Source organism: Danio aesculapii, chromosome 12 (genome assembly GCF_903798145.1).
Source record: "Danio aesculapii chromosome 12, fDanAes4.1, whole genome shotgun sequence".
NCBI classification, from domain to species: Eukaryota; Metazoa; Chordata; class Actinopteri; order Cypriniformes; family Danionidae; genus Danio; species Danio aesculapii.
This window is the reverse complement of record NC_079446.1, coordinates 6,189,474-6,215,026: the sequence shown is the minus strand read 5'-3', so window position 1 is coordinate 6,215,026 and position 25,553 is coordinate 6,189,474. Positions and strand designations below refer to the sequence as shown.

The 25,553-nt window shown below is 35.1% G+C and overlaps 2 protein-coding genes across 4 annotated transcripts in view; both read left to right on the top strand.

Moving 5' to 3' along the window:
• The window catches only part of tbc1d12b (TBC1 domain family, member 12b), a 39,349-nt gene extending 31,237 nt beyond the window's left edge, over positions 1–8,112 (top strand). For 2 of the 3 annotated variants that reach the window (XM_056469130.1, XM_056469129.1), the window contains 2 exons: positions 908–1,166; positions 4,494–8,112. In XM_056469130.1, the coding sequence (XP_056325105.1) occupies positions 908–1,166; positions 4,494–4,562 (328 nt within the window). In that variant the 3' untranslated portion in view covers positions 4,563–8,112. Of the gene's footprint in view, positions 1–907; positions 1,167–1,694; positions 1,743–4,493 lie in introns of all 3 variants that reach the window. The other variant, XM_056469131.1, reaches the window with a different exon arrangement.
• A 2,156-nt stretch (positions 8,113–10,268) lies between these two features.
• noc3l (NOC3-like DNA replication regulator) overlaps positions 10,269–25,553 on the top strand; it is a 23,503-nt gene continuing 8,218 nt past the window's right edge. The window contains exons 1-12 of the mRNA XM_056469446.1: positions 10,269–10,392; positions 13,317–13,527; positions 13,608–13,734; positions 15,872–16,029; positions 16,121–16,177; positions 17,202–17,332; positions 17,414–17,575; positions 19,807–19,900; positions 19,977–20,152; positions 22,551–22,679; positions 23,355–23,486; positions 25,022–25,102. Coding sequence (XP_056325421.1) covers positions 10,384–10,392; positions 13,317–13,527; positions 13,608–13,734; positions 15,872–16,029; positions 16,121–16,177; positions 17,202–17,332; positions 17,414–17,575; positions 19,807–19,900; positions 19,977–20,152; positions 22,551–22,679; positions 23,355–23,486; positions 25,022–25,102 — 1,467 coding nt within the window. The 5' untranslated portion in view covers positions 10,269–10,383. The remainder of the gene's footprint in view (positions 10,393–13,316; positions 13,528–13,607; positions 13,735–15,871; positions 16,030–16,120; positions 16,178–17,201; positions 17,333–17,413; positions 17,576–19,806; positions 19,901–19,976; positions 20,153–22,550; positions 22,680–23,354; positions 23,487–25,021; positions 25,103–25,553) is intronic.

The following is a 25,553-nucleotide window of genomic DNA, read 5'->3' as shown; positions in this document are numbered from 1 at the left end:
CTGAATGACAAAGACGTGCCACACACAAGAAACCCCATTTAGAGTTTCACTATTCCCCTTTCTGACATGATACCTCATGGAAAACATAAACAAACTGTAACGGCAATTTACTGGAATCTTTTTGGATTTCCAAAGTTTGTCTCCAAAATTGACCAAATTGTGGCTAAAATCGTAGTGTGCAGGGCTTTAAGCAAGTAATTATGGGATCAAATTCTCAAATATTGTTTCAAATCTTAAATATTAAAACCAAAACATCAGATGAAAGTGCTTTTCTTCCAGAAGACACGCACAATGTAATAATATGTAAAGTGAGTGACTCCGATAATGTCAGTTTCGACAGCATTACATGGATAGCTCACCCAAAAATGATCATTTCCTGAACACAAAACAAAAGAAGATATTTTGAAGAATGTTGTAGCTTTTATACTGCATTAAAAACAATTTCTTACAGCAGTAACATTTACTATTGCATATAGTAATACAACTACTATACTATAGTAGTGTGTATACTATACACACACACACAGTTTGTCAACTTGTAGCCATTGACTTCCATAGTAATTGTTTTTCTACTAAAAAAATCAATGGCTACCGGTTTCTAACATTCTTCAAATTATCTTCTTTTGTGTTCAACAGAAGAAAAACCCCAAACATGTTTGGAACCAATTAACTAGCATTAATGACAGAATATTCCTTTTTGGGTGAACTAACCCTTTAATGCAACAATTAGTATTATTGATGAACCCCTAGCAAGTAAAGTAATTAAAGTATAGTAGACTAGTAAAGTTTGAGGCTGTGTTCCATTCAATATCAGGTTTTTGGCATTGAAGACTATACAAAACCCTTATTGTCCTTTTCTTTATCTCTAAAATGTAAAATGTTTCTTCCCAAATGTGTGCGTCTGCAGGATCTTCACGCTGTACGCTAAGTCTCTGCCGCTGGATGTGGCGTGTCGGGTGTGGGACGTCTTCTGCAGGGACGGAGAGGAGTTTTTGTTCCGGACGGGGCTGGGTATCCTGCGGCTCTACGAGGACCTGCTCCTGCAGATGGATTTCATTCACATCGCTCAGTTTCTGACCCGACTGCCGGACGACACGCCACCTGAACGCCTCTTCAGCTGCATTGCCAGCACGCAGATGATCAGCGGCAACAGGAAGTGGACACAGGTCAGTGGAACTTGATTGAGGTAAAGTTGGTTTCATATTTGCACATGATGACTTTCTCCTTAATATAATTTCAGAAAGTATTCTTTGCAAATTCTAAATAGTGAAATCCTATTAGCAGCCAATGACTATTAAAGTACGACATTGCTCACAGTCAGCGAAATAGTGCTAATGTTGTTGTTACTTGCATCTGATTTCAGACCAAATATTCAAAATACAATACAGGGGGCGTATCACAAGTGGTCACTGTTAAAAAAATGAACGAATGTGCAACCATAAAACCAACTTCACCTCAATTGGAACTTGTGTGTGAGGCAGACTGGACATTAAATGCAAGTTTAGCTTTCTCCAAATAATGTTTTGCATCACTTCTAATAATAGATAGCTAGTCAAATGAAGCTGTGTTGAGGAAATGGCAGAATTTGCATGTTTTCAGTAAACTAACACCTTGTTGTGTTGAGTGTAGCTCCATCTGCAGGGGATTTCCTAACATGTTAAAGAGTCCTAATATGCTTTTTACATGTTACACAGCTTTGAAAACATAGAAAAAGGATTGCTAAGCACAAAGTCACTCCAAATGTAAGTACAATGTGTTGACAATGTAATTACATTCAAAATAAAAGTTTGTATTTACATATGTACTGCGTATATTTACGTATAAATACACAAATACTGTACATGAAATCTACAAAGAAACAGTTAAGTTCATAAATATTATCTTGCATGTAACTACAATGTAATTACAATGTAATGACACAGTAATTGCACACAAGATAAACGTTTGTAATTACATGTGTACTGTGTATATTTACGTATACAACTATAAATAACCAAATACTGTACATGCATTATACAAAGAAATATCAAAGTTTATAAATACTATCTTGGAAGTAACTGCAATGTAAATACAATGTAACGACATAGTAATTACATTCAAGTTAAAAGTTTGTAATTACAAATTACGTACATGTATACTGTGTACATTTAAGTATAAACCATAAATACACACTGTACATGAAATATATAAAGAAACACATTGATAAATATCATAGATACCTCATCTGTAGTTCTGAGCTTTCTTTAAGGAATAAACATAAATTACTACTTGTTTGATTTTATGTCCAAGAAATGCAGTTTCAACGATCTAATATCTGATGCACATGAGACTTTTATCCCCAACTGCTTACATGTAGGCTACGTTCACGCTGCAGGCAAAATCAGATATTTTAACCCACATGTGACTTTTGTCAAAACAGTGTGAACAGCTCAAACGGCACGGAATCTGATCTTTTCAATTCTCATTTGTGCCGCTTTCATATGTGGTATTAAATCAGATACAGATCTCATGTTTTGCAATCTGACCGCAGTTTAAACGGTCATGTAGGAATTCACACGTCATTATTCTGTACTGGTTCGTGGTGCAAACATTGTTTACTCCTCAGCGGCAAAGCAGAATAGCACAGAGCAATTTAGCCCAAATATTTAGGCTGTTCATTTGGAATATTTTAGTGAATGACCACTGGTGTTCGTTAATCAAACATTAACCGTTAGCCTGTAACCCAAAAAAGGATCGTTCATTAAAAATACCACCATAATTAAATTGATTATATAAAAAGGGTAACACTTTATAATAACTACACACTATGAATCATCTATTAAGCATTAGCAAATACAAGCAAAAGCATTAACTTTACATTAATAGACGCTAGTAAACAGTTTATAACTGTTGATACAAATGCTCTATTCTTGACTTATAAGCACCTATATAATGTGCTTAATGATTATATTTTCATTCTTTGTTAATTATTAATTTTTCATGACTAAATTAAGTATGGCATTATTTACAAATGATTTGTTTTAAAGAGTAGTTGGAGGTTTTAAGATCATTCAGAATGAGTTAGTAAAGGATTAATAAACTATTCAAATGAACATTTAAATATCGTATTATTCATGCATATAGTAATAGTTACTTTGTATGTTAATAAATGCTTTATTAACTCATCCAGTTTTGTGACTCATCTAAAGTGAGGACTATTTATGCTTTGTAAATCCCTTATAAATGACAATTAAAGGCTCAGTAACAAGTGAACAATTCATCTTTGCAATAACTACAATTACTGTATAGTTAAACCGTTGCCGAATAGCAGGAGGGTCAATTATGATACTTTTTTTTATGTTATTTAGCAATGTTTAAACTGTGCAGTAATTTTATTTTAGTTAAGATTTCAAAGATTTATTTTTCATATGATACAGTTTCATGTGTGTATCTTCAAATGAATAGAAATGAGTCATTTAGAATATAACAGAGCCTTTAATTGTCATTTGTAAGGGATTTATAAAGCATAAATAGTCCTCACTTTGGATTAGGTCACAAAACTGGATGAAGTTGAGTTAATAAAGCATTTATTAACATACAAATTAACTCTTAGTATATGCCTGAATAATATGATATACAAATGTTATTTTGAATAGTTTATTATTTACTAACTCATTCTGAATGATCTTTAAAAACCACCAACTACTCTTAAACAACTGGTTTGTAAATAATGCAATACTTAATAATTAACAAAGTATGAAAATATAATTTTATTTCAAAATAAAACTGATCTCATGTGTATTTTGACAATGTTGCAATATATATAGTATATATATAACCTTTTCTTCATTAAGACATGTTGAATTCTTTCATCATTTGCAATGTTTCCAAATTGCACTGTTGTCTTTTTTTCATATGTTTTATCTGCTATTTTCTGTAAAGCTGATTCTTACCATAACATGTCCACATTAAATGGTTATAAGAGATGTGTTTAAGGGATTATATGCAACATCCTTCATTTATTCTTTTAGGTAAGGAGAAATCTTCACTTAAAGAGGTGGTCGAGAGTGTATTTTTAAGGCTTGGCTGTGTTCATGGGGTGCAAAACAATGTGCGCTCATGCTTTATTTGTACAAAATCGCATTATTTTTTCATATATCCTACATTGACTATATACAGCTACTCTGCTAACATGAAAACGACTCTCATATTTCCTAGTTCCTCTGAAGACCCACCCTCAAGAGGCTCTAATTGGTCAGCTAACATAATGTGCTGTGATTCGCAAATCAGCTCCACATCACCAGGAAGTGTCTCTGTTATAACATTACAGTGCCTCTGGCCATGTCCCTTCGCTGCGCAGGGTGTATGTGCGTAACTTGAAGGGTTTATGACATCATTAACCCGGATGTATTTATTTGTAGTCCCCAAACTTCGTTCGCTGTAGGCTTTGCTAAGCTAACTCTGTGCTCCTCATTTAATAATGTGCTAATAATTTATCTCTTTCTCTCCTCCAGGTGTTTAATGCCCTCATAAAGGATAAAGAAATGGAAAAAAGCAGCATTCCTTCATTGAAAAACTCATGAAGCCTCCTCAGTTTTATATTTCCGATTGACTATATGGAATAGAAAGAAGGATTAAATAAAACTCAAAGAAACGAAGAAAAAGCTAAACTTAACTTCTTTGGAACCACGCCAGTATTAAGATAAATATTTATATGACTTCAAAAGCCTTTATGAGAAACATATTCCACCAGCTTTACTCATGTACTGTACCAGATACCAGCATCAGGCTTTTTATTGTAATATTCCTCCTTATGGAAAGTCAAATTCGGTGAAGCTAATCGTCACATAACTCATTTTGTATGCTGAAGATTGTTTTGAAGCATTCATTCAGAGCCTGTTTAATGCACTTGAGATTTTATCAATAGTATAGTGAGAAATAAAAAAGGTGATGTTTTTAAGCTGTCGTTTTGTAGGTGAAGAGCTTAAAAGGTGCAGTTGAAAATGTACAAATAAGTCTGATGCAGTTAATGAGTGTCTTGAGGATTTTAAAAGCATTTCGCTGCTTCTTGTCGAAGAATGATCACTTTAAGTCAACATCTCTTCTTTTAAAACACTAATATGTAGCTTACTCTGAAAACTAAATCATATTAAAGGTGCTGTATGTAAGTTTGACTTTTCTAAAGCATAAAAATGGCATAATATGTTTGCAGATATTTAAGAATCATGCTAAGTGAACATTCTTGTTTATCTGAAAATCAATGCTGAAGTCAAATATTCTGCTTTGAAATTGTGCGTGACATGCTGGAAAGTCTGTCTTTGGGCGGGTTAAAAGAACCAAAACAATGCAAATTTAGCCAATTATATTTCAGCACTCCGAGTTGCCTTGCTGGAAAACAGCATATTTCATTCATTCAGTCAGAAAGGCTCTCAAAGAATGTGTCTGTGACCGAAACGCGACCTCCGGTGGACAGTAGCAGACTCCGAAATGAGAAGCAGATTCAGAGTTCCACATGAGGTTATTAATTAGCAAATAATATAAGTATTACAATTTTAAACATGAGGTGAGCAGGCTACATTACCTATGTTTCTATCCAAAACTGCTAATTAACTTTATGCGCAAAACTGGATTATCGCATAAAAGCAGTGCGAATAAAGCAGCGTTTCCATCCAACGAGTCAAAGCTAACAAAGTCGTCACTTTCTGATTATCTGGCGCAGTAAAATGGAATTTGCTGTGATAAGAGAAGCTGCGTGTATCTTTTCTTCATCTAATACATGACTTGCGTCTCAGAAGGCAATCCTGACACGCAGTGAACGTGGCGTTTGAAGGCGTGAGACGCGGAGCACAGACGCTCTTGATTCTGGAGGTCATTAATAATATAATAACACTAATACTTAGATGGTTAAGGCGTTTTAGATTGACCAAAACAACACTTGAGATGTTCTACAGTGTGCTCAGCCTGCTGGTTTGTCCATTCAGACACAGTTTTATCATCACATGATCTTTTATAACAAAATCACATGACCTTTTTTAATGCGCATACTGGAATGGTAATTGGTAAAAGTGTTTCCGTCACAGTTTATGCGCATCTTTTCTTGTCGAATAAAAAGTTTATCCTACTCAATTATGCACATATGTTTTTTATGCGCATTTTCAAAATGTGCATAAAAATAGGTGGATGGAAATGTAGCTAACCCTGTGTCCTAACAACGTGCTACGTGACGAGATTTGCAGTGATAAGCAATTTGGCTGTTTGCACCAGACGAAACATGACAGAAATTTAAATACAGCCATTTAGAAGCACAGAACAGTGCACTCACTGCACTCCAGCGAAATGGTACGGTTTATAATCTAATTAATACATATTAAGCCTCTTTAAATGATTAAATGTAGATGCTGAATCACTGATATGTGTTGGTTTGCAGTCACAGTTCTAAAGTTCAATTTCATATGGTTTATTTACCAGATCTGAGGTGAACTATCTGCTGCTGCTTTCAGTAGTATGGCAATAAATGTCCTTTAAAATGGCATTCAAACTCACATTATTGGCATATAACACTGAATAAAGCACATGAGGTGTACCTGAGGTGATCATCATCAGTTTTTTGTTGTTCAGCTGCAAGAAGCTGTTTCTGAAATATCAATTTCAGGTATTGGTTAGGACAAAAACTCCTTTTAATATAAAAATATTCCTTCTATCGCGTGCTGTTGCTTTTATTTAGAACACCACTTAAATTAGCCTTTAGGCTCGATAGTCAGACACACTCCTGTTGGTGTCCTCAATCTGGCAGCCTGCGCTTTCATGCGTTTTAAACTAGGAGTGCAATACCTAGTTCAACCACTAGGTGTCAAACTTACATACTGCACCTTTAATGTTAAGCCGCCTTTCCACTGCACAAGGCAAGCGACAGACCGGAAGTCATTCATTTCCAATGGAGAGTAGTCCGGGAGCTGCGATGAGTTCCGATCATCTCCGTATGTGGAAAATTCGGATCCAATTTGCGCTGCGGATACGTTGAAATATTTGAACTCCTGCGACTAGATCGTATTCAACCGGCCGACCGAATGTGATGTATTCCAGTGTTGTCCAAGCAGATCCGTTCGCGCGAGATGAGGAATAGTAGTTTTTATTGTTATTTTTTGAATCAGAAAAAGTTTATACTAAAAAACATTTCTATTCATAAATGAGTAATAAAAATATTATTTTTTTACGTCGTCTCCGCATTCCCTTCAAAATTTTTAGCAGTCTATGAGTTTCTAGTATTCATTCATTCAACCACGGTGAACGCACAGAGAATAAAGCCTCTTGCTTTTGCACTCCTTTATTTCGGACACTGCGAAATAGCTTCCCATGATGCACGACTAAGCTGAAAATTCTGTGCGACAGCCACAAGGGGGCATATTCTGACAGTCAAGTCCGAATGTCGTGTTCAGTGGAAAGGCAGCTTCACAGCCCATTCACACAGGGCGTCAGCTTCAACGCTTCCCATTCACTTTAAATGGGTGACGTCAGGCATTGCCAAACTGCATTGTGGATCCGTCGGCACCGCTTCAGAGGCATTGCTCGCTGCAAATGTTGGGACTTGCTCAACTTTTCAAGCGCCGACAGAAGCGTCCGCCAATCAGATCGCTGTATGCAAATACACCAGCTCAGACAGTGGCCTATTGCTGACTAATTTCATTGGCTGACGCTGCTATGACAATCGCGTCAGCCCTAACTTCAGACACGCCCTCTGTCAAGCGTTGACGTGTGAATGGGGCGTTAGTGTCACAGAAGTGCAGAGTCATCATTCATTGAGAGAATTGTAAGGTACATTTTCTAACATGTTAAAGAATAAGAATGTGTGGTAAAATAATTAAAATTGTGTCTACTTTGTCTGCTCTGTGTTCAGTTGTTTGACCAAATGCTTTGTTCATCATGGATTTTAAGCCCAATGTCTGTAAATATTGGGTCGATTTGGTAATGTTGTATCTTGCTGAAAAATGTAAATTGTATCATCGAGTCCTGGTTTGTTTTCTACACACTCCTGGTTTTATTGTACAGTTTTCATACTCCAGTGAAGCCGAGTTGTAAATAAGTGGACTATTTGACACCACGAGATTCAACCATGTAAATAAATCTGAAACTGCATTAGTAGTGTTTGTGTGTTACTTAATCATTCATTCATTCATTTTCCTTTGGCTTATTCTCTTATTTATCAGGGGTTGCCACAGCGGAGTGAACCACCAACTATTCTGGCATATAATTTATGTGGCAGATGCCCTTCCAGCTGCAACCCAGTACTGGGAAACACCCACACACACTCACATTTACACACCCATACACTACGGCCAATTTAGTTAATCTAATTCACCTATAGCGCATGTGTTTGGACTGTGAGGGAAACCGGAGCACCCGGAGGAAACCCACGCCAACACAGGGAGTACATGCTAACTCCACACAGAAATACCTTCTGGCCCAGCCGAGGCTCGAACCAGTGACCTTATTGCTGTGAGGCGACAGTGCTAACCACTGAGTCACTGTGTCGCTGTTTAATCAGTGCATTGAAAATAAAAAGGGTGTTGTATTCCCTGTATACATTTTAGCAAAATTATTGTATTGATAGTAGGTGCCATTTTACTTTTAGTCTTAAATAACAACAATTAATGGGATGGTTCACCCAAAAATGTATATTCTGTCATCATTTAGACACCATTCACTCATTCACAAAACTTATTTGTATTCCTTTCTTCTGTTGAACACAAAAGAAGATATTTGGAAGAATGTTGGAAGGTAACCATCGACTTCCATGGTATTTGATTTTCCTACTATGGATGTTAATGGTGTTGAGTACATTTTCATTTTTGGGCGAACTATCCCTTTAAATGTGAAGTGCAAACAATACATCCATGAGTAATGAATAAAGAGAATATATACGATCATTTATATAAAACATATTAATTTAATGAGAATTTTAAGACTTAGCATTTATAAGAGATAGTTCACTCAAAATTAAAAATGTACTCACTATAGACAAATTACCAGTTTGTAAATATTTAGGATGTGCACCCAGCGAGGTTGCAGAAAAAAAACAGGAGCGCTAGCATTTACATTGAGGGAATGACATCCGATGTGGTACAAAGTTTGTTGTTGTCTTAGAAATAAGTTATATTGATTACATATTATTTACATAATGCTTTCAGTGTATTATAACAGCTTGTCACCCAGTGATAAGCACAGTGATTCGGCAAGATCAATGTTAAAGTAAGCAGCGTTCATCTGACAGGTCCATTTGCGATAGCACCCTCCCAATGGATATTGGATAAGATGAAATGACCAAGCATCCAGCCCCAAATAAAACTCCAAAACTCCTCATTAAAACTCCAAGTGATTTTACAAGAGAGAAGTGAAAGGCCTACAAGTCTTTGGATGCCAACAATTTTGTTCTGTGTGGTCATGTGCAAGAAATATGCTCCATGATTACCAGATTCAACACTATGTAGAGCTAAAAACCGAGGTTCTGCCTAGCGAAAGACAAGGAAAGAAGACGGAGCCGTACAAGGCCTGGGTAATCATCAACAAGCAAAACAACTGCTTTCTGACAGCGAACTACACCTGTACGGCAGGGTATGTGAACTTACATGTTTACATTCTCATTCTAAGCAGTTCAGTGTCCACAGTTTAATTCACCATATTTAACTGTTTTATTAAAATCATTGCTGCAATCAAAAACAAGTAATGTGTATGATTTAGCATAGCGTGAACTTACCTGATATAACTTGAGAACTGCAGAGTTGATTTTTAATAAGGTCCTCACTCCATTCAGCTCTCTTTTAGCCAAAGACATCTGCGATTGGCATTAAAAGCAGTATTTTTGGACTTTAGCATCCTACCACACACCATGACATCTTTGCTATTGCAGCCAGTCTTTTTTTATTATCCTTTTTTTTATTATTATTGTATTGTATTTTAGCAATACAAAGATATTGCAGCAGGTCTCTTTTTGGCAATGTGACGTCATGTATGACGTAGGTTGGTAATTCCTCAGTATTTGATTTTGGGCGAACTATCCCTTTAAATGTGAAGCACAAACAATACTTCCGAATGAATAAAGAATATATAAGATATTTTTTTATAAAACACCATATTAATTTAATGAGAAATTGAGGACGTCTGGTTGGATTTGAAAATACGTATGTGATCCAATTATATGTAACCTTCTGTGCGTATTCGTTCTTCCAGGCCACCAGATGGCACGTGAAAGCAGTGTGTGCGGCGTTCATCTTTGCTTTCTCCATTAGTTTACTTCCTGTCCATGTGGTGCATGTTTGAAGAGTGGATTCATGCACTCTTCAGTTTTTGGATTAAACTGAGTCTCACGTTTAAAATATCATCGACAGTTAAGTCAAATCACCGCTCAAAATGGGCCCGGTAAGTCATTTTGTTATTGTCACAAACAAACCAACGCGTGTATGTTTATTAACTTCAGCTGCTGTTGGTCATTGAGGTAAAGTTGCTTTTATATTCACGCATTCAGACTTTCTCTTTAATAATATTTCAGAAAAGGGTTCTTTGCAAATTCTAAATAGGCAAATCATATTAGCAGCCAGTGACTAACAAAGTACAGTATTCTCCACAGTCAGTTAAGTAATCCTAATGTTGTTTTAAATTCATATTTAAATGCTATTTCAGACCCAGTGTCCAAATTAGCGTGGTAAACAATATAGAGAGCATTAAATGACCGAATGTGTGAATATAAAACCAACTTAACCCCAATCAGTTGGTCGTGTTTCTCATCTTCTGTGAACTGCTACTTCATTATCATAAATTGTTTTAAGAGGAATATTTGAGACTGAATAAACGTTATTATTAGTCAACGTTGCCGTGTCACATATATAATAAATAATCTAGTAACGTTATAACCTACCGTATCATATGCTGTAACTGTTGCTAGTGTTATCCTATACAGTATTATAGACCATTTCAATGTGGTTATGTCATTGGTCCATGAACATTTCCTGCTCGTTATCAAACTATTTCATAACTGTAATAAGAGGCAATTGAAACACAATCTATGTTTGAAACAGCTATCATAACAGTATTTATCAATATGTGGCTCTTTTTGGATTCTCGGAAGCTATAGAAATTATGTAAAACAGGAAATATGTTGGGACCACTGTTTTTGTTTACATCCCTCAAAATGGATTATACCACAGTATTGTGATGTCTTTCATGCCTGATGTTTTGTTTTTTTTTTGGCTATTTTATACAACAAAATTGCTGTAATTATATTTTTTTGTATGTTAAATGTAAAATAAGTCTTTAAAAGAATAGTTGGCTGTTTACTGTAACTGTTAACTTTTACTAATTTTAACCATACAGCATCATACCACAGTATTGTGATTTATTTTATCTGTGAAAACTTATTAAAATAATCTGATATATTTATTTTAATGTAAAAGAACTTTATTAGAGAATAGTTGGTCATGCTAAGTGTTGTAATATTTTAAATTATTTAAAAACGTGCTGACAATTGGTTAACCCTAGTTTGAAGGATACTTTCAAAATGTAAAGGAGCAATTCCATGCAAATGTCAACCTTGCCATGAAAAAAAATTAAGTTTTCACCAAAATAGAGAAACCGTTTCTACATTTTGTGTAAGCGAGTATTTTACAGTACTTTAAAAACACCCAAAAATGCCTCTGTCAGTGTTTTCAAACTATTATATTTGATTTACCAAAGTCACACAAGTGGCAATTTCACACCAGTCACATCCATAACGGAAAAGTGCCACATCAATAATGAAGCTTTTTTCCTCATAAATGCAAAAATGTCAAATAAAATAAAATCAATCATGTTTGTTCTATAGAGAGCCAATTCTTATTCTTTTGATTAGCATTATTTCTTTTAGGTTGTGCAGTTTAATTCACAGAATTTCTACAAAGTATGTTGTATACTGTAAACTCACAGACTTTTTTCCGTCACATCCATAACGCATGTTTATTTTCCTCATTTAAATCTAAAAAGTGTTTACAGATTGATATTTTTCTGCTCCCATACTTGTGCTTGGTTGTTTTGGAAAATATAAACAGATGTTTTTAATATAATGTAAGCGTATACTTTCTATGTGAATTATTTAGGTAAAGTTGGTTTTATTTTCGCACATTCGCTCATTTAACTCTCTCTATATTGTTTACCATGCTAATTTGAATATTTGGTCAGAATTAGCATGTAAGTGTGACTTCAAAACAACATTAACACTATCTAATTGACTGTAAACAGTGTTGTACTTTGATAGTCATTGGCTGCTTATACGATTTCCCAATTTAGAATTTACAAAGAATACTTTTCTGAAATTATATTATTAAGGAGAATGTCTAAATAAAACCAACTTTGAACTTGAATTTATATTTTGAGTTTTTACTGCAAATGTCACATCCATAACGCTGGAGTTGCACACAAACTTTTAATTCAATTAATCATGTGTAATGAGATCAAGTTGGTTATATCTTTGAACATTCGTTTAGTGACCACTCGTGCCATGCTCACTATATTGTTTACCATGATACTATGAAAATTAGGACTGAAATCACATGCAAGTATGACTTCAAAACAACATTTAAAATTATGTAATTGACTGTACAACAATGTTGTACTTTAATAGTCACTGACTACCAAAATTATTTCCCTGTTTCCCTGCAAAAAATACTTTTCTGAAATGATTTTATTAAGGAGAAAGTCTGAATGTGTGAACATAAAACCAGTTTTACCTCAATTTTTATATTTCAGATATGTAGACAAGATTGTTTTGGATAAGTAATTTACATAGAGGTGTAAAGTTGGTTTCATATTTAGATATTCAGACATTTTCCTTAACATAATTTCAGAAAAGTATTCTTTACAAATTCTAAAGAGGGAAATCATATTAGCAGCCAATGACTATCAATATACAACCAGGTTTACAGTCAATTAGATAGTGTTAATGTTGATTTGAAGCCAGACTCGCATGCTAATTCTGATTAAATATTCAAATTAGTGTGATAAATAGTATAGAGACAGTTAAATGAAGGAATGTGCGGATATAAAACCAACTTAACCTTAATGTAATTTACTGTTATGCTTATATTTTAGTGGATGTCTTTTGTACATCGTGGTAAAAATGTATGATAATCACAAATAATATTAAATGGGATACATCCTAATGTACAAACCAATTAAAGCTGTATCATCATTTTATTGTTCTGATGCTCCATCCTTAACCTGATTCATATATGAAGTAGTTATGGCTCATTTATATTTGTCATATACGCTAGCATCTATGATTCATCTGTGTGTTAATCTGTCTTTTACCCAAGGCTTCTAAAAGAAACAAGAAAAAGAGGCCTAGCTTCAGAAAATTACTGAAAACCAGTAACCTGAAGCTTGAAAACAAACTGAAGAATCGGCAGTTTAAGCAACAGAGCTCGGCTAAAAAACAACGCAAAGAGCAGAGGAAACTCCACAAGGCCATTTCTGATGTTTCCCATCAGACGCTTAAACCCCTGGAGCGCTACAAGAAGAGACCTGGTGAGCAAACCTGGGTTTCTGGGTTGTTTTGCATAAGCTCAGTGCTGTTGGAGTGTTGTAATGTGGATGTCTGATTACAGAGGATGAAGAGGAGGAGGAAGAGTTTCTGGAGTCTCTGCCCACAGATATGATGGATGAAGATGATCTGGAGCACATCAGAGCCATCGCACAAAAAGCCTCTTTTCTGACTCGAGATCTCTCTTCATGGTAAGCGCAGGGTTTAACGCATACAGTACGCAAATCACAAGATATTATGCCACGGTCACACTAGAGTTTGTGCATGCAAAATTCTGTCGATACGGTGAAAATGGGCTGATTAGACATTAAAACAAGATGATTAGACATAAAAAAAAAAGCAAGCGATTGCTCCATATTTTAAGTTCCTGTCCAGAGAGCTCATGTTTTGTTCTTCGATTGGTCTCACGCAGTCACATGATGTGATTTCGCAGGTCAGAGTTCACCAAGCTTGAACTTTCCACTGCAGCGAACTGCGAAACTTGTTGCTCGAGCTTGCGTTTCTGGTCTGATGCATTCGCATGCATGTATATGAATGGAAGTCTTTGGGGAGAAAGCGCAGTGTGACCGCTGCTTTAGGGTATTACGAAGTCAGTTTTTATTCTTTCCCAGCTTTTATTTTATTTATTTATTTCATTTTATTTTTATTGTTTTCATTTAAATAAATTTTTATACATTTGTTTTGATGGACAAAATGATGCCATCAAATGTCTTTAATAATTATAATTATTTATTATTATAGTTAATATTTAAATAATATTGCAATAGTAATATTAATGTAAAAAAAGATTCACTTTTTGCAATTTGTCTTACATTTTTCGGAAAAGCATTTTAATAAAATTTATATTTTTTATATATATATTATAGGTGGGCATAGATGCATTTTTTTAATCTAGATTAATCTCTCTGTAATCTTGGAATTAATCTTGATTAAAATGGCTCATTTTAATTCTGCCGAAGGCTACCCAAATAATGACTAAAAGTAAGTCTTTGAGAATGGGTTTCTCAAGCCAGGTGGCGCATTAGACCAGGGGCTCATCTCCTGTTTCCAAAATGCATCACAAACTGCTTGAGAAACTGTTCTACCATGATAATTGGTGATGAAAGTAAATGATGTTCAATAAGATGGACTTGTGTTTACCAACTGTTTATTCAGTTAAACATGAATTTTGAACTGTAGACCTACATAAGCTCCAAACAGTGATTTATTTATTTATTTATTTATTCCTTTTGATTACCTTAATCCGACTAAAGTCATAACTGAACTAAACAGAAATGGAATTAAGACGTGGAGTATTTCATATATTAGTGGCATTATTGAAGTAAACACCGCAATCAAACTATGACCGCCATGTAGGACTTTTTGCCATATTTTCTGACTAGATCCACACACGCGGCTGTCAGTAAAAGACCACACACACACATCGTGAAATGCGGAAGTTTTTTTTCTTTCTAGTCAGCATGCGTTATTAAATTCCATAACACTCTCACCAGTCCTTACTCCTTATTTGCGTCTAATACCTCATGGGGGGATGAATAAAATATTCATGAGTAAAAGTGAAATTGCTGAACTGCAGTTAAAGTCACCCAAAACTACAAGGAAACTCTTACATGAAAGCACTTCACGTAAACATTTTAATTATATTATTGTCTATTAAGGCAAATAACTAGATTACAGATGTCCATGTAAGCGTAGTCAGTAGTGTCTTCGAAGTAAGTGAAAGATCCTGAAGGGCATCCTGCTGATTTGATTCAGAAGGGCACTTTTTTGTCAGACGGCTCACCGGTTTGACTTATTCACTGTCATTCATTTTAAAAAGCACCCGGTCCGTTTTATTTGTGTATGTTTTACTCGAACGCAATTCTACAGGTGCTTGATAGTTAGATGTGAAGCTAAGTTAATTAGATTCTCTCTACTGAACTGCATCCATGTTACCACGCCATGTTTGATGTGGTAATTTTACAGTAGGAATACACACAGGTTCGAAGACTCGTTCTAGCCACCTACAGTGAAATTCGGCCAGGTATACATCCGCGCTAAAATATCAAGGTGAAAGTCATCATAGCTTGCGTAGGATAGACCCAGCACTAAACCTAACTTTGAGAATAGAATAACGGCAATATTTTTTATTATCGCCCGATAAGAGTCTCTAATGTAGCCCATCTATCTATATATATATATATATAATTTGAAAAATCGTTTTAATGGCCAATAATAATACGTTTCTGTCAGAACTTTTCTTTCTCAAGGAATGGTGAAATGCTGGTGCTTCTGTTGATGAAGTTCACTTGTTTATGTCTTTGTGTTTCTCATTTTGTGTAACTGCAGTGCTCCAGTACATGCCAAAAAGCGCAAGTCGGAGCAGGCGCTGGAGAATTATGAGAAGATGCCCAGAAAGATGCAGCACGAGGAGGAGAAGGAGCTCATTCACCTGCTGCCCATCAAAGACAAGAGTGGCCTGATCCCTCAGAGCATGGAGAAACCCGGTGCGTATGCGTCTATGTGTGTCCACTTCAGTCATGTGACTCCGCAGAGGGTACTTGATCATTAAATGTGCCCCTTTATTGTGCTCTTTAGTTTTACCGCAGGCAGAAGAAGAAGAGGATCCAAACCAGCAGGTGTACTTACAAAAAGGTTGGTGTGAATTTATACACATATTTTATACAAATAATTTAATCTCAAGGATGTTTAAGAAGTTGTGTTGTAGTTTTTGATGCTCAAAGTGTGCCAAATACTATAATGATGATGATGATGATGAGATATATATATATATATATATAATTAAAATAACATTAGTAGTAATGCATATACAGTAAGAAAAATATATATTATTTTTATTTTAGTAAGTGTTTTATTTAAGTTTAAAAATTAAGTTTTAATAAAAAAATATAGTTTATTTTTTAGTGCTGTGGAAAAATTAATCATGATTAATCACCTCCAAAATAAAAGTTTGTTTTGACATAATTTAAGCGTGTGTACTGTGTATATTTATTATATTTATGTGTCAATGTTAATTTTATATTTAGATCCCATCTATGATATTAAATGTCTATGTAACAAAATAGTTTTGTTTTTTATCCATTTGTTTCTCCATTGTTTCTTGTTCATAATAAGTATATTTAATACACATTGTCAAAACAAACTTTTATTTTGGATGCGATTAAACGCTATTATTTTTATGATTTGATAACTCATGTGTTCATGTGATAATTCAACAAAAGTTCCTCTCTTCAAACTCTGCCCTAATATTTTTCAGTAGGGATTGCATTAAATTAAATAGGGGCATTGATAATAATGGAAATAAAGTTCACTTTGCTTTTTCTAAATTATATATTTTTTATAATCCACATGGAAAAATACAGAATATGCTTCCTGTAAAATATTAATCACTATTTTTCAAGAACCAAATTGGCATATCAGTAATGCTGCTGTATGTTTAAAATAACATTTTAAAATGGATTACAATAGAAACTAGTTGCTTTAAATTGTAAAATTTAGCATAAGAGACTTTTTAAAAAACTCTATGCATATTTTTAAATGTATATTCAATCCTTATATAAACAATCTTTTTGTTTTTGTTCTCATTTTAATGCACCTTTAGCTTCGATAATAAAAAACCTTGGTTTTATTTGTGCTTATTTTGTTTAAATCTGATCAGAGGAGGAACCAGAGAGCACTCCATTGCTAACGCCTGAGGAGCAGTTTGAGCTGCGCACACAGAAACTGATGGAGAAGAAACTGCGAATCGCCGCTCTGTCCTCCGCAATACTAGCAGATCCACATGTTAATGTAAGACACGCTGGCATCTGTGTGTGTGTGTGATCTGTACTGATGATCCACACGTGTGCTGATGTTTCCTGTGTGTTTCAGATCAAGAAGCTGAAGGAGCTGAGGGCCATGCTGATGGAGACGGACCCCTGCGTCGCCGTCACCGTCAGAAAGTTAGTCATGGTCTCCCTTATGGAGGTCTTTAAGGACATTGTGCCGTCGTATCGAATCCGACCTCTGACGGAAGAAGAAAAGGCTGCAAAGGTGCATGGACTTGATTGTTCCTTTCATTTTGAGTGAAAGATGTTTTCAGTGTGCTTTAAAAAAGACAAACCACTTTAAATTGCTTGTTAGAGAGAAATGAAAGGATAAATTGCACTGATGTGAAAAGTTTACAAATACAGTGGTCCCTCGTTAAACGCTGAAGTTACGTTCTAACAATAACCCACAATAGGTGAAATCCACATAGTAGTCAGCTTTATTTTTGCAATTATTATAGATGTTTTAAAGCTGTAAAACCCCTGACTGCACTATTTTCTCACACAGGCATTAACATTTTCACACTGTTATCTCTTGTTTAAACACTCTCAAAGTTCAAACCTCCATAGAAAAATAAGTCCAGTATTACAGAATGAAACCAAAGATCAAAACCTGTTGTCAGGAGGCAACATTTGTTTGAGAAGATTCGTTTATTCTGTAATAGCGCCTTAGAGCCCTGTAACGAGAGCTACCTTTCTTTAGCATATCCAGAGGTCGATGTTTAGTATGGTGTGATGGTTAGCATCTTCCACTGCTTTTGGGTGCTACTTGAAGAACGCTACTTGACAATTTAGTTCTACTGCCAATTTAGTTCACCTAGTTCACCTATAGCGCATGTGTTTGGACTGTGGGGGTAACCGGAGCACCCATAGGAAACCCACGCCAACACAGGGAGACCATACAAACTCCACACAGAAATGCTAACTGGCCCAGCCGGGTTCTTGAACCAGTGACCTTCTTGCTGTGAGGCCACAGTGCTAACCACTTAGCCACCGTGTTGCCCCTTTGTTGCACTTTCCAACATTATTATTTCCAGCATGAGCTATGTTTCCATTCAAAAATGCGAATGAACTTTTATGCGGAAAACTGGATTACAGCATAAAATATGTGTGAATAAAGCAGCGTTTCCATCCAACGAGTCAAAGCGAACAAAATCGTCACTTCCTGATTAACTGGTGCCAAATATCAACAGTTAAAACTGAATTTACTGCGGTAGGAGAAGCTGCGTCAATCTTTCCTTCATCTAATAAATTATTTGCTCCTCAGAAGGCAATCCTGACACGCAGTGAACGCAGTGGCGTTTGAAGGTGTCAGACACTCTTGATTCTGGAGGTCATTATTAATATAATAACACCAATACTTAAACGGTAAGGTGTTTTAGAATGGCCAAAACAACATTTCAGATGTTTTACAGTGTGCTCAGCCTGCTGGTTTGTCCATTTACACACATTTTGATCATCACATGATCTCTTATAACAAAATCACATGACCTTTTTTTAATGCGCATATTGAAATTTGTGCGGTAAAAGTGTTTCCATCGTAGTTTATTCGCATCTTTTCTTATCAAATAAAAAGTTTATTCTACTTAGTTATGCGCATACGTTTTTTAAGCGCATTTTCAAAATTTATGCGCATTATGGCGTTTCCATCAACCGTTTTTTTATGCGCATATGCAAAATGCACATAAAAATAGGTGGATGGTCCTCAATTTAAGACATGGTTAACTTATCTTACTCAAATTTTGCACATGGAAAGAGTCCGTTATGGAATTATTGATAATCTTGCTAAGTTTTACAATATATGGCAACCATTTCTTGACTACCTGGACCAATATAATGCGGATTCTGATGCTTAAAATGCTCACTACCCCTATTGACTGTCTCTTTGTATTTTCATTGAAACCATTTATATGCCCTAATTGTTTTTTTTTTTTTGTTTTTTTTTAATAATAACTTTTTTTTCTTTCTTTAATTCTTTATTTTTTTTATTATCTATTTTTCTTTATTTTAATTATTACCATTATTTTCTATGTATTATAATGCTTATTCCTTGTATTTTTTTATTGTTGTGTTCTTTGGTAATTATTGGAAAATGTAAAACTAATAAAAACAACTAATAAAAAAAATAGGTGGATGGAAACATAGCTACTGTTACAGACTCAACAATGCATATCCTGCCACGTGACTATTGCAAATGTAAATATTGTGATATTGTTGCTGAAGCGTTATCTCGTGCAGCCCTAAAACAAACCTACACTAATTTAAAAGTCTATTGAAACTGCGTTCGTGAAATATGTGACTTATATTCTGTAAAAAAGTTCTTTGAGAGTTCAAAATATGTTCATTAGGACTAAATTGGTACCACTTTTTAGATGAGTGAACTTTAAATGGAAAAAAAGGGGCTCTATTGTGTGAATTTCTTTCTCCATTTAACATGCATCTGCCTTTCTGCTCCAGGTGAAGAAAGAGACGCTGCAGCTCAGAGAGTTCGAGGAGGGTCTGGTCAGCCAGTATAAGTTTTACCTGGAGGAGCTGGAACAGACAATCAAAGGTAGATCTGTTCACTGCGCTTTTAACTCCTCCTCCATTGATTGTTTGTTTTTCTGACTGATCTCCTGTCATTCCAGACTGGAAGCAGAAGAAGGAGAAGAGAAGTCAGGCCGTGTCTCTGCAGTCCTATAAGGGTCTCGCTGAAGTGGCCGTGCGCTGCATCTGTGAGCTGCTGGTTGCTCTGCCACACTTCAACTTCCACAACAACATTATAGTTATGCTGGTGCCTTTGATGAACGACTCCGACAAGAAGGTCAGTCAGCCATATACAGATCACGGCTACATGCATGTTGTGCATGTTACGCACCGTCTAGGGATGGTGCACAACATGAAAGACAAGGCAACGAAAGTGAAGTCAAAGATTTATTGGGGTTTGAATTCGGGAGCTGACAAGGCCAAAATAACAAACAAAAATTCCTTTATGTTAAATCTCTAACTTATCTGATCAAAAATAAAAGAAAAGAAAGTACAATTCACTACCCTAACTACCTAACACAAAAAAAACAGAGGTCAAAAAGGTTTTACAAAGAAAATGGCGTCAAACTCCTTACTGTCCCAATATATATACTATTTACAAACTATTTACAAAACAGGCAATCATATTTAAAGGACAATCCAAAAATCAATGTCAGCAGGCAACAAAGGTCAAACAAGCCAGTGGAACAAAGTATCATAAACAAAACAAACACTAACACAAAAAGTACTCACAAATCTCAACAGAATCTCAGTAGTCACACAAAACAAAAAGTACTCAATCTCAAATCTCAATATTCAGACTTAACACATACAACTCTGGCCTATACCACATACAAAAGTATCAACAAACACAAAGCAAGTGACCAAAAACAAGATGGCTGCCAAGGAAGTAGTGTCATGGCTTTTTAAAACACTGTAGGCCAATCAGGAACAAGCAAGCTGGAAGTGGCCAATTAGATGTGTTCTAAGCAAAACAGAAAAGACAGATGAGACAAGACTAACATAGGGTTGTAACAACAACATTATAGTTATGCTGGTGCGTTTGATGAACGACTCCGACAAGAAGGTCAGTCAGCCATATACAGATCACGGCTACATTATTAGTCCTCCTGTGAATATGTGAATGCTTTTTCAAATATTTCTCAAGTGCTCTTTAACAGAGATTTTTTTTCAACATAATTGTTTTAATAGCTAAATTCCTAGAAATAATTTGTGTTTATGCTATGATGACAGTACATAATACTAGTTATTTGGTAAGATACTCATTAATTTTCTACGTTCATATTTCACGTTTCCATGCATATTTAAAAGGTCTATTCTAGATATTGTAAGTCAGGGAATTTTGTATTTGTTTTGTTTATAATGACAAGTTTGTCATTATAAATTTTACTTTCCGATTAATAAAATGTATTTTTTCTGAACAATGTTTTTTATTTATCATGCACTGTTCATTATTTTTCTGTACGTGTTTTTTTTATTATGTTTGTTTGACATTTTGTTATGGCTAGACTATTTTTCTCTGATGTTTTATTCCTTTTCCCACTTGTCAACTGAAATACAGTCACAAAACTGTGCCTGTTAAAATACTGTCTGTGGCTGTTTTTTTATTTATTTTTATTGATTTATTTTTTTGTCTATCAGTCCTCAACTGGTTTCTCCCAGATTTTGCGGGGGGTGGAAAAATAACAAAAATACACACAATTACACATCTTATTTCCTAATTTTTTTTAAGAAGCATTGGTTTCTTGATTATGACAGTATAAATTTTGTACAATAAATTTTGATTAAAAATAATATTCAAAATTTATTGTAAAAAATGTAAACACTACTTAAGCTAAAAGGATTTTTGCTGCAGCTTTTCATAGTTTGTGGCATTATTTTGTGTTAATTTGCTGTAAAAACATTATACCACAGACAAAAGTCTTGATCATAAATATTTTTTATAATTCCTAGACCCAGACTTTGGGTTCTGTAACACAAAATAGCACTTAATTTCAACATTTCATATGTTACCAAATAACAATTAAACTCATTAACATGTTAATAATAAAACAAATGCAAAAAAACAGATAAGTGGAAGAGAATGAGATGATAAATAATAAAGTAAATTTAAAGTGCCCACAAGTTTGTTTTACAAGAATTTGCTCATGCGCTGCACACACACACTCATACACACTGCATTCTGCTCTGCTAGCGCGTGTGCTGTGAAAAAGGCCTGACACCATGCCGGCGTTACGTGGTGTGAGCCTGTAAAAAAAGGCTTTATTCAAGTAAATTGACCTCAATTTTTCTGTGTCTTTCAGAGTAGTGTTTGTAGGTAAATGCAACTTTGTATGTTTACTCATATTTAACATGCGGTGTCGTCTTCTGGTCTTCTGGGTGAATTTGTGCAGTGATGATGTCATAGAAAGCGTCTAGAAAATCATTTAATAAAAAATGTGAGATCTGCAAAATTGAGTAGTTTGCTTGATTTTTCTGATAAATGTAAACGACTGTAAACGAAATTGGACTTTCTCCAGAATAAAAAAATATATATAATAGGAAATACTGTGAAAACACCACTTGAGAAATATTAGAAAGATTTGACAGGAGGGGCTAATCATTTTGTCTTCAACTGTGTGCTGGTAAACTCTTTTTGCAGGAAGTAACATCTGTGCTGTTGTTTTTCTGTTGAGGTGTCTGATATGTGTTGTGAAGCTGTAAAAAAGCTGCTGAAACAGGATAAAGTGGGTCAGGCCTCGTTAGCCATGGTCAAGGTGATCTCAGGAATGGTCAAGAGCAGGAACTATAGGATCAAACCAGTGGTACGCTTGCTCATTCTTCATATTTTCTCAAATCCTAAACTTTATATATGTTTTAGTGGTGAACAGACTAAAATGCTTATGGCATAAGTATTTCAGACAAGATGATTATCATTGATGAAAAATCTTGATGCTATTTTTCTGATTTAAATTCATTTCGATGCAGATTTAGTTTGCTGTTGTTTTTAGAGATGCACATTTATGAACTACTTTTATGAACAACCAGATGTTCAACTTTTTAACATTGTAAACATTAAATGCATAGTTCACCCAAATAATTGACTCCCTTTCAAGTGGCTCTAAACTTCAGAATTTCTTTCTTCAGTTGAAAACAAAGGAAGATCTACTGATTAATGTCGCAGAATGAAAGGCCATTGACTTCAATAGTATTTTTGCTCGTACTCTGGATGTCAGTGGCCTTTTATCCCTTCTTCTAATCCATTCTTCAGTAGATCTTCTTTTTTGGGTGAACTTTAATGGATGAAGCGTTTAAACTTCAAACTATGTGGTCAGGCTTCCTTTAATCAATATTGTCACTCCACCTTAAGTCATACTTTAAATCATGTTTACTGCTTTAAAATATAAAGACAGAAAGACGTTCGGTGTTGAAACAAGTGAATTATGCATTGCAGTAAAAACTTCCATTTTGCTTTAATGTGATGTTTTGTGAATGTCCAGGTGCTGAACTGTCTTCTGTGTCTGAGAATAAAAGAAGTGGACATGAAGAAAGACACTGAAGATACTGCACCCAAAAAAAAGTTCATGTCGTTCAAGGAGAAGAGGAAAAATTTATCCAGGATGCAGCGGAAGGTCTGAAATCAAGCCAATCTCGCAAAAAATGTCATAATTTGAAGTTGTGTATAATGGTATAAGACTGTTTCTGATCTTCACACTTGATCACTTAAAAAGCTCTCTGCTATTTGCTTGCTCTACGTTTGCTTGTTTACTCATAAAAAGGGACTCTGGATTTATCTATATTTCAGAATATGGATGGCTTTAAACTTTTCACACATTGCACCATGATTTAATCATTGATTAATTTTTTATATTTTTAGTGACGTTTATTTATAAATTAATTTCGAGAGGAGCACGTCCTTATGATTGATAGCAGCTGGTCCTCATTAGCTAACACACGATTCACCAATCAGACGATTCCTGAATCGCTATAAATAACCAGAGTATCTTACCTTAACCATCTTCGTCTTGAAGAATCCCCCCTTCCACCCCTACTCCTCCCCTTTCCTTGTCAGGGCAGCACGGAGGCCCAGTAGTTAGCATCATTGCCTAACAGCAAGAATGCCACTGGCTCAGATCTTACCTGGCCAAGTTGGCATTTCTGTGTGGAGTTTGCATGTTCTTCCCGTGTTTGCGTGGGTTTTCTCCGGGCCCTCCGGTTTCTTCCCACAGACCAAAAACATGTAACATAAGTAAATTGACAAAACTAAATCGAGATCATAGACGAGCGTTGAATTCAGCATACACTCTCCATAGCTATTCATAATCCACATTCATCATTATCAAGCAGGGGAGTTCTCGAGACCTACCTGAGCTCAGACTCCCCTCTCGCCCTGCAATGGAAGGGAGCTCACGAGCTCCGTGCTGTCTCCCGGCACAGCATGCCAAACACGCTTTATAATCAATCATCAGATAAGAGCGAGCTCTTGAATAGAAGATTATTATGAAATGCCTATTGAGTAAATCAAATATATATGAGTCAATTTTTTTAAAGGGAAAGTTCACCATAAATAAAAATGTCCTCATTTACTCACACTCAAATGGTTCTAAACTTTTAAGAATTTCTTTCTTCTGTTGAACACAAAACAAGAAATTCTGATAAATGATGGAAAAAAGCGCCATTAACAGCCATAGTGGGTAGTCTTCTTAATTTGTCATATCTTATTTTGTGTTTAACCAACACAATCACATGGCAATTCGTAACTTTTTGATTTGGTGGCTCATTCATATGAATTCATACAATCTAATTCGTACGTTTTAGTATGATTTGCACATCAATGATGGTTTAGGGACAGGGTTTGGTGCCACGCCTTCTTAAAATATTACATTTTTTACGACTGAATTGTTCGAATTTGTACGAATTAGCCACTAAACTGACAAGCGTAAAATAGTTACGTTTTCTCGTGAGATCAAGCTCGTTTAGCAGTAAACTCAAACAGGTTTGGATCAAGTAAATGAGGAGATCATTTTCTTTTTTGTGTGAACTTTCTCTGATCTAAACCTCTGGAAAAGGTTTTTTCACTATTGCGACCTTTATCTTTAGAAACATTACTGTGATCTGAACCTTATTCGTTTGGTTTTGGTACTTTAATGCATCTTCTTGTAAACAGTGGAAGAAAGCAGAGGAGAAGCTGCAGAAGGAGCTGCTGGAAGCTGAAGCAACAGAGAGCAAAGAGAAGAAAATTAAACTGGTGAGTAGATTGAGAGTTGGACACTTTTTTTTGTTTTCACTTTCTTAATGTAAATAATACGCTCGTACTACCTGCATCCTTAAATATTTTTAGTTTTTTCCAAGGTGAGTGACAAATATGGCATATTTTGCTGACTATGTACTTACAATATCCCAAATGTTTGAACAATGTACAAATCCAGAGAAATAAGCATTTAAACAAGTAACATGGAGCTGTGTGTTCAGGATAATGACCTCACACACCCTCCATTTCATTTTAGTTTAGCAGTCCCTCCAGGATTTCGGAGTAAAAAATCTGATATTTTTTTTGACTAAAATGATTGATTAAAAATGTTGGCAAATTTTGCAGCATTTCTTTTATTATTAAGATGCCTATGTTGATGATATATGATTATTACGATAATGTCTCATGATGCAAACACTATAATTCGTAGCTACTATAGTGTTTTTAA